The 9580-nt window shown below is 35.5% G+C and overlaps 2 protein-coding genes across 2 annotated transcripts; one reads left to right on the top strand and one right to left on the bottom strand.

The window, feature by feature from the left end:
• Window positions 1-59: 59 nt before the first annotated feature.
• On the top strand, window positions 60-3554 carry LOC106116593 (zinc finger C4H2 domain-containing protein). Its single transcript, XM_013310472.1, has 5 exons — window positions 60-320; window positions 538-709; window positions 2213-2391; window positions 2626-2814; window positions 3167-3554. Exons 1-5 carry the CDS (start codon window positions 262-264, stop codon window positions 3291-3293), a joined length of 726 nt encoding a protein of 241 aa, XP_013165926.1. The 5' UTR covers window positions 60-261; the 3' UTR covers window positions 3294-3554.
• Window positions 3555-5955: 2401 nt separating this feature from the next.
• Window positions 5956-9298, bottom strand: LOC106116882 (cathepsin L1-like). The gene is made up of 6 exons (XM_013310942.1): window positions 9120-9298; window positions 8190-8389; window positions 7874-8009; window positions 7434-7639; window positions 6916-7111; window positions 5956-6581 (listed from the first exon to the last, which is right to left on the bottom strand). Exons 1-6 carry the CDS (start codon window positions 9207-9209, stop codon window positions 6423-6425), a joined length of 987 nt encoding a protein of 328 aa, XP_013166396.1. The 5' UTR covers window positions 9210-9298; the 3' UTR covers window positions 5956-6422.
• Window positions 9299-9580: the final 282 nt, after the last annotated feature.

The following is a 9580-nucleotide window of genomic DNA, read 5'->3' as shown; positions in this document are numbered from 1 at the left end:
TTCAATAATTTATAACAGAAAATCCGTAAGGTTGGATAGACTTAACATAATTAATAGTAGAACTGCATTATTATGTTGTTTGTGGTAACTCAAACCGACTGTTATCGACATTATTAATAGTAAATTGATCTGATTGCAGCACATCACTAGTAAATCTCATGTGCGGCTTATTGCATTGTCGCTTTGTGCGTTTTCATTTAGTATTTATTTTCGAAAAACGGATTACCCGGACAGCTTTTTTACATTAAACATAACAAAGAAATGACAGCAGAGAACGAACGCGAAATATATCATAAATTAGAAGCGATGAAAGAAATCAGGTACTCTCATTGAGAATGTTTTTTCAAATGCTTTCGCACCTGTAGACACGATCAATAACTACTTGACACCAAATAATTATTGAATTTGAATATATTTTATTATCTCTTGCATTGATAAACATCAAAATAATCATATTGTAATTGCTATTAAGAAAGACGATACATAATTCAATAATGTATAGTATTTCAATTTAAAAAAATAAACGATTGTTTTTAGAAATAAAACGATAACTTTGGAGCGCTTGAAGCGAAGTATTCTCAATGAAGTGCGCAGTGGTGACCAGGAGGGCCGGTGCTTGGCACAGTACAAGAGAGAAATGGAGTTGCTACAGCAGGAGAAGATGAGCCATGTGGAAGAGCTACGACAAATACACGCCGACATAAATGCGGTAAGTTAACATCAGCTTGCTCTTTTTACTCCAGTGAAACGGCGCAGAATTAGTCTCATTGGTCATGCCTGAATTCATACCCTTCTTACACATACCCTTTCACACAATCTCTTTCTTTGGTCTGCCCGTACCTTTATAGCTTCCAAGTTAAATTATATTAAACAATATTTGATGTCAACTAAAGACCCAAATTATGTAAACTGATTCCTTATTTTACAAAAAACATCAAATTCTATAGTGACTATTCAGTTATTTTGTAAATTATTTGATATTTGCGCACTTCCTCGTCATCATCATATTCAGCCTAAATTTGTCCACTACTGAATGTAGGCCTACCCCATTGATTACCACAATGCCCAGTCCTGTGTCATCCATATCCAGTGCTCATACTTGTTCTAATTACAAATAAAAGAAAACTAGTTTTAACATGAATTATTGTAAGAGTCAAATCTAGTTTTTTTTCTTTACCACTAAAGCACCATATTATAGCCGGCTATCAATTATTTCTTATACTATTTTTTGATAGTTGTACATAATTAATTAATTAATTATTTAAATTTCTATAAATCCAGTGAGAATGTATTTTATAGTTATATAAAAAAAGATAGAATAAACATAGTTATTTTTCAATATTTCAAACAGCAAGAAAAATAGTTTACGAGTGGAGTGAATGTCTTTTAGACATAGAATGTTTGTTATTGCTAGAGGCGGGCTATTGTTGGAACACAATTGTAACATGTTACTGTGTTTGTTTGTTTAACTAGATCGAGAGCTCTCCCGCGCGCTCTCGGCGCCGCATAGACTAATGTAACAACAGAATAAACACTATTAAATAAAAAAATTAAAAAGATTAAAATTAAGAAAAAATATCTGAAATAGGTTATGTATGTGTGTCAGGTTTTTTGTAGTTTCTGTCTTAAATTGTAAGAAGTTTATTAATTATACAATATTATTATAATATAGCTGCCAAATTCTTAAATATATGTTGTATGTGATTGTCATTCTTTTAAATTTTGTTTTCATGTCGGTATAAAATTTTCTATTTCACCAATCAAATGAATATCAAAATATGTTACTTAGCTACTGAATGTGTCTACATGTAGGTTAATCTGTGCAATCGCTAGTTTATTTCTCGTTTATGTTCAATGATAAATCCGGGTGCGTAACAAATTAGGGTTATACTGTTGTGCATGAATCAAGCATCAACTTATATCAGTTTTTTGTCATATTTTTTTCCAAAGAAAATTTTTATTCTTATTATATTTCTCCTATAAAAAGTACTAAAATATTGTATTTCATGAACAAATAAGGTCAGAAGCTCATGTGAAAAATTTTGGGCGAGGCCTATGGTTAGCAAAAGGTGACTTAAGGCTGTTTTTGTTGATGAGCTCAATGAAACCTAACATTATTGTGTATAACATACAAGATAACTGGTGATCACTCTATAAGCCATCTAGAGTTAACTCTAACTTAAGTTTGAACTAGAAACTGTATATTTTCCAGATGGAGACAGTGATAAAGCAGACAGAGGAGAGCATGGGTCGCAAGCTGACAAACGCATCACGACTGCACGAGGATTACCGGCCATTGAAGGCCGAGGTGGACATGCTGCGCCGGCAATGCCTCGGCCTCGACCGCCTGCCTGACCTGCACGAGGAGGAGGGCTCGCCCATCACACCAGAGTGAGTCTAAACTATAATTAATAATTTAGTAATTTTACTCTTAACAATTATTTATCTATGGCAACCATAGGCTTTAAAGGACAAAAACTTTTCTAGTCCAATCAGAGTGCTGGCTGAATATAAGAAAGTGTTTATTCATATTTAATCTATGAGCTGTTTTTAATCTATGACATGATAATGATTTTATAATCTATGACAATCATTATATAATCTGTGGCGACGAATGTTTCGCAGCCGCTTTCCAGCGTCAGTGAGGGGTTCAGGTGTGGGGGGCGGCGCAGGGGGTGTGGGGGGTGCGGGTCTGCCGACTGGCGTGGGGGGTGCAGGGGGCGCCGCGTTCCTGCCCCCCGCGCCGCGCAAGCCGCCCCCGCCGCCCGCGTTCAGGTCTGCCCTACAACAAGATTTCATTACCGTCTCGCTGAGGTTTGATTATGATTTTGTTTTTGTTTATTTTTATCCTCTCCTTTCCAATATTCCTGTTTATTTGTTTACCTCGTTGATACTTGCTGCCTTGTTTATAATGTCCAGGATAATTTGATGGAAATTATAATATCTAATTTATGAAAAACAATTCATTTGAAAGTTTATAAAACAAGTATTAAAAAAAGTAAAAGTAACCAGAGTTAATTATAAGAGAAACTTTGCAGCAAGTATTTTATTATTTTTTATTTATTATTTGCTTCTAGTGTAAAACTTTAAATCTCTTATAAATAAATATATATAAATAAAAATAAATAAATATATATATATATTTTTTGTGGGTCCATGTTTGCAGACAGCAGCCGCCGCCGATGAAGTCCTGCTTATCTTGTCACCAGCAGATACACAGGAATGCTCCTATCTGTCCGCTCTGCAAAGCCAAGAGCCGTTCCAGGAACCCCAAGAAACCAAAAAAGAAATAAAAATAAGAAATAAATTCAGTCTCTATAAACTAAGGTAAGTTAATTTTGGGAATAGAATTTTGACCATACTATATGTATGAAAAAACATATGAAACGTTTGTAAATATTTTGATGTCATATTTTATAAGGAGTATTTGTTAGGTTACAGTAGGATAAAGTTAACTGACCCAGTGAGAAATCTAATTAGTTTTGTCAGAAAATATATAAAACTTATATAGATATGACAAAGTTTTAACAGTGGTAGAGCTCGCTTTAACATCTTCGCACGAATTGTCTCGGCTTGCCCAGTGAAATACCATGACCACACAGAAGACACGCGTCAAGTGGAAGCTATTCCAAGTACAGTCTGATGAGTGTGTGTCCCGGAGGCCTAATTTAGTCCTCTTTCCTTTCCCACCCTTTTTCTTATAAGGAAAGGATGGGAAGTGGAAGTGGACTTTCCGGATGAGATGCATGGAAAGGGAAAATATTTTCTTTCTATGCATCCTCTCCTCCGTCGATGAAAGGTAGGCAACGCATATGCAATTGCGTGTGTCTATGAGCAACGGTCACTTCGTTATTTCAGTGATTGCGAGCGCTCGTTCGTTTGCAACCTTATGTTATAAAAAATAAAAAAAACAAAGATCTTGTGTAACATTTATATAGACAAAGATGCATTAATATGCTTTAGTTATTTTTGCCAACTGGCTTTAACTTTATCAGTCTGAATTTTTTAAGAATTTTGTGTATAAGTTTGAAGTTTAATGTACAGTGTAAATATTTTATTACATCTTAATAATAATTATAATTACTAAAACTTTTTAGCATTAATCAAAATAGGTCTAAAATTAAATTGTCATTTAATGCCGTCTCCATAGACATACAATCTTTACATATTTAATCATCATCATCAGCTCACTATACGACCCCACCGAGAGGCTCAGAGCCTACCCTAAGTTAAGGGTGATTAGGCCAGGCCATAGTCAACCACGCTGGACAAGTGCGGGTTGACTTCACACATATCTTTGAATTTCCTCTCAGATATGTGCAGCATCACGATGCTTACCTTCACCATAAGAATGTCGGATAAATGTACATATGTAAATCGGAAATAGAAAAACACATTTGTACATGACGGGATTCGAAACCAGGACCTGCAGATTGCAAGTCAAGTGCTTGACCCCTGAGCCAACGACGCCCTAGATATTTAATACGGAGAAGAAATTGAGTCTGGTGCCTTTGGAAGCTTTATTTTGGGATAAATTACTTGGTTGTCAATCTTACTAATGGAAGGTATCTCCAAAACGGCTAAACGAATCTGGCTAAAATTTGGCATACATAGTCTGGAAGAACACATAGGCATATTGAGTTTAGTTAATACCGCACGGACGGAGTCGCGGGTGATAGCTAATATTGAGATAAATTTCCTCAATTTTGTTAATTACAATATGACATTTCCAAAATATATTTTTTTATTAGATGTCCTTGTATGAACTATATCTATAGGTTGTATGACTATGGCTTTGTTTATGTCGTTTCTTTGAGTACATACTGTGCCGACCCTCTTTAGGGTAAAAGGATGAAGGTTGAGTTATCTTGTACTGCAATATGATCTAGTCGAATATGTAAAAGTAGATTAAGAATCGATTAAGAAATTTGTCCGTTTGTAATTGGTCTATATTGTAATGTTTGAATGTAATCTGTTCCCGTCAGTTTATAAACTAACATATTCAAATGGTTGTAATGTGCAGTGAAATTTTCTTTACGATATTATGTTACTCTGACAAAATAAAATATTAAATCGTATTATAGTTTTGAGAATTACTCGAATATGTTTAATAAAATCTTTTTTATATGACTTTAAAATTTTTTAAGCGGGAAAATATGTTAAAGACTAACCAGGATATCTGTCCCGGTGACATGCGCTGCTCCTGACACAAAATATATAAAACCCAATCTTACTAATATTATAAATGCGAATGTTTAGATGCATGGATGTTTGTTAGAAGGTATCTCCAGAATAACTCAATGGATCTTGATGAAATTTGGCATAGATGTAGAACATAGTATGGAAGAACATAGGCATATTAACTTTTCTTTTAATCCCGCGCGTATGGAGTCGCGGGCGACAACTAGTTAGACGTAAAATGTCATAAAAATACAGGACAAAAAGCTTGTAATATTTTTTGATATTGATTAAGGTGGCGCTAGTGAGGTATTACGACCCGCACCAGGTCAGATATACTTGTCTCCATCCAGGTCAAATGAGTAGATAAAGAGGTACAGATACTTCTAACAAACGTTCATACTATAATATTTTTTTAATAATTTCATTTTAAAGTAAATTATTTAAATTTGTAACTAGCAAAATAAACTTACGTTACGTGATCATTTCGCTATTCCGGTGAATTCAGGTGGCCGCGTGTTTTTTTGCCATCTTGTAATAAAAAAAGCTAAGTCGGAATAAACCGGATTTTTCCAGTAGTTTAACCGATTCGCGCTTGTTTTAAGCCTTGTCTTCAGTTTATCTACTCAAATGGTTATGTAGTATATATTAATATTAAGGTAGAATTTACTAATTGTAAATAAAATGTATAATAAGTGTGAATATAATTGTTTTTATAATATAAAATTTCAAAATCTATAGTTGTTTAATTGAAACCTTTATTGTAATCTTCAGACATATTTATTTTAAGCGTACGAATGTGTTACGAACACTTATAGCGTGTCTAAGATAGATTAGTTTGACAATTCATTTGACATTTCACTAGAGATGGGTTGAATAAAATCGGTTATGAAGATTTCCGATTTTCGATGTTTGAGCTCATAGAACTTGCAATCGAAAATTTCGTAGTTCTTGATTTCCAATATGAATGAATTTGTTTCTTTTGAGAAATTGCGCGAGACATAGCTAAATATCTGTAGTAAATTTAAAATAAAATATCTAAGTTATAGTATTTATTTATTGGAATATTATTACAAGACCGATTCTCGATAGTTCATAATTGCTCGTAATCCGTGTACGGTTGACGCTATCGCAACCGTTACAAAAGTACAACATTAAACCTCATACAAAATTAATTGGATACTTTATAGACGTCAGTTGTCAAACTAATCTATCTTAAATAGACACTATAGTTTGAAAGTCAACTAGAAATAGGGATAACTAGCAGCGGACGCGATGCCGCACTGGTTCCCCTTGTTGCGAGCGAGCCGCATGTAGCCCGCAGTACCCCACTGCGTGCCCCACGAGTTCTTCAACAGCCAATACTTTTCACTTCCCTGTATACCGTACCCCACTATCAGAACCTGAAAAATCACGCAAACAAGCCCAGTCACAAACACGAATCGAACGAACAAAAGAAAGAGTGTATGGCGCCACAGTTGAAAATCCAGACAGCCGATTGGTCGTAAAAGCGCTTTATTTTTAAAAATGTAGTGCTGTAGTTGTAGTTCCAATTTTCACCGCATTATAGTTGAGAAAAGGAGATATTTTATAACATAAGATAATACGACGAAATTATGAAGACAGTTTAAAGCGAACGCAATGCAATGCGAACAATTACAAATAGTCGATACCTATTATAGACAACCGATTTGTCTTATTCATATAGGTGGACAAAGCGTAAGTATAAGTACGAACCGAGACAGTCATTCTATTTTCTTCGGGGCAATTGTCGGAGTAAATGCCGCTCTTGTAAAAGAAAAAATCGTAGAAGCAAACGCGAAGGCGCGCCGCGACGGGTTGTTTGGCCACAACACGCTTCAACGCCAACTCATCACCGTTGATGAGCGACGAGTAGCCGACAGATACTAACATCAGTGCCGACCTGTTGAACCTACGGACAAAAAAAGGAAAGGAAGTAAAAAATAATATGAATATTTTCGTACATTTATTTACTTTGCTAACAGCAGTGTCCTATTTCTAACATGTATGCTATCACAATTTTATTCCTATGAAAGTGAATTCTCTTTTAATCAGATGTTGGTAGTTTTAGGAAGAAAATCCGACAATGTGCCGGTGAACTGGCGCAACACTAGCCTTACTAAAATGTCGACGTTTATGTCCCTTCACTAATCATTCTGACACTTGACTTGGTAACGAAAGCGCGCCATTCGCGCCAAATGATTCTAACTAATAATGCCTAAAAATAGATATACCTGCAAGGTTTAGTGCGTGCTTCATACTTGTAGTCTCTTTCGGTGTTAATGCCCTCGTTGGCCGCCACGTACTGTAGAGCTTTCTCTATAGTGCCACCCGCACACCCATGATTGTGGTAGTCCACGCTACAGTCGACTAGATTTTGCACCGACAATGGTATAAATTGACCTGTCAATGTATACAAAAGCCCCTCAAGCGCTCCAGCCTGAAAATATGTCATCAGATATTTTATATAACCATCTCAAAAGCTGGTAACGCATCTGCAGTTCCTCTAGTATCTCAGATGTACATGGGCATCGATAAAAACTACTCGTTTTGCTTGTTTGCCCCTTATCTTGTTAAAAAAAAAACTCCGATCGAACTCCGATATAATGACGATTGGTGTAGCCTGTATCCTAAACGTATGTCAGTTGCTTTTTTAATTAAAAAATTTGGTTACCGCGGCAAAAGCATATGAACTGTCGCACTGGCCTTGCCATTTGACGGCCGAGACGGCACCGCGTTTCCTCCAGTCAACTGATTGAGGCACGTAATCTTGGACTTTCGGTGTCCAAACAGAAGCGTGGTTCCGCATCCTGACAAACATACAGCACATCTACTGAATTTATGCATTTATATTTGTGTTAAAATATATAATTTTTGTTGTAAACTAGTGGACGTATAGAAACAAAATTATAAATAATTCTGGAGGAATAATACTCCAAAATCAAAGACAATGTGTTTTGTTTTGTAGTCAAAAATAATATAACACGTACTTTGCATCCGACGTATTGTTGTAATGGAATATAAGTCGTTTTATTTCGTATACTATACGATTCGGTGTGTCCTTTCCGTTTGATAGTGAGTTGGCAAGATTTATTGACCGCTGGTAATCATTTTGTGATCTTGCCGTATTGATTAATAACACTTCAATTCCACGTTGATTATCGCTCGGACCCTTTTTATTAATTAACAACTGAAAACAAAAGGCAAACATTCACATTGTTGACAGTTGTCGAACGAAAGCCAAGGAGTTGTAAGTACAGTCACCTTCGTTCGCGGTGTACCAGTTACAGAAAAAAATTATTTGCACTTAGCAACGTAGTTATTTATTAAAATATACAACTGTGAGATATCTTCATTGTACCTTTTTATCGTTTTAAGGTATAAGTTATGTGAGTTTCGGCAATAACATTTGTATTAACCAGCATTTATAGGTACTGCTGTTCATGTTTTTAATTAAATTATGTGAGAGATGATAATATGCCTCAATACAAATTAGTCAAAACCAACAATGCTACGTCTCACTGTTGAGTGTCGCTTCTACGTTTTCATTTAGATATAAACGGGAAACGTCCGAACAATGCTCGGCCGTCGCGTCAGGGCGAGACAAACATATGGGAACACATGAGAGCGCTATACCGCTACTAATGTCATCGTCGGACAATTCCCTAGTAAACGTAAATCAGTTCGCTTGTGAACGTAGCACACCGCGAATGAAGGCGACTGTACCTTTTAAGCAAATAATTCGGATTAATATGGAATGTTGGCAAAGTAGAGGGCAATATGATACGATTTGTTTATGTTCGCACACATCTTATTGCATATAAATTTAGGTAGCGAGAGTGTTAAGAAAATTGTCATAAATCGAACTATCCAAGGGATTAAATTATCGTCTGATGTAAAAGGTCTCACACAAGACAAACCTTGATAGTTTTCCATTGGTCAGCGTTGAGGTGTAAACACAGCACATAGCCCAATGAGAGGGTACACATTAACAATACTAAAACACGCATTGTACAACCTGGAAAATACTAATTATTCATTATAAAAATAAAACTTTTGGTTCCAAATCTCATATGCCATGACAATGGCTTTATTAATAGCTGACGACCGCGACTCCGTTCGCGCGGAATTAAAAAAAAGTAGCCTATGTGTTCTTCAAGACCATGTTCGAGATCCGTTGAGCCTTTCCGGAGATACCTTCAAACAAACATCCATTCAACCATCTAAACATTCGTATTTATAATATTAGTACGACAAATCTTCTATTGAAAATAATAAAACAACTGAAAAAAGAATAATCGAAATGCCTCCATTTGTTCCATGACATAGGGATATCTTTAATATTTCCACAATGAATTATAAAAAAAACTTAATAAGTAGC

This window comes from Papilio xuthus, unplaced genomic scaffold (assembly GCF_000836235.2).
Source record: "Papilio xuthus unplaced genomic scaffold, Pxut_1.1 DF827714.1, whole genome shotgun sequence".
Classification (NCBI taxonomy): domain Eukaryota; kingdom Metazoa; phylum Arthropoda; class Insecta; order Lepidoptera; family Papilionidae; genus Papilio; species Papilio xuthus.
This window is presented reverse-complemented; position numbering and strand designations above follow the sequence as displayed.

Bases quoted from the DNA above. Each gene is read 5' to 3' on its own strand.
- LOC106116593 (XM_013310472.1), top strand. From the start codon at position 262: ATGACAGCAGAGAACGAACGCGAAATATATCATAAATTAGAAGCGATG. The intron at 321-537 runs GTACTCTCATTG...GATTGTTTTTAG, and splicing joins GAAGCGATGAAAGAAATCAG to AAATAAAACGATAACTTTGG. The intron at 710-2,212 runs GTAAGTTAACAT...TATATTTTCCAG, and splicing joins TACACGCCGACATAAATGCG to ATGGAGACAGTGATAAAGCA.
- LOC106116882 (XM_013310942.1), bottom strand. From the start codon at position 9,209: ATGCGTGTTTTAGTATTGTTAATGTGTACCCTCTCATTGGGCTATGTG. The intron at 8,390-9,119 runs GTTTGTCTTGTG...TTTTGTTTTCAG, and splicing joins ACCAATGGAAAACTATCAAG to TTGTTAATTAATAAAAAGGG. The intron at 8,010-8,189 runs GTACGTGTTATA...TATGTTTGTCAG, and splicing joins AACAATACGTCGGATGCAAA to GATGCGGAACCACGCTTCTG.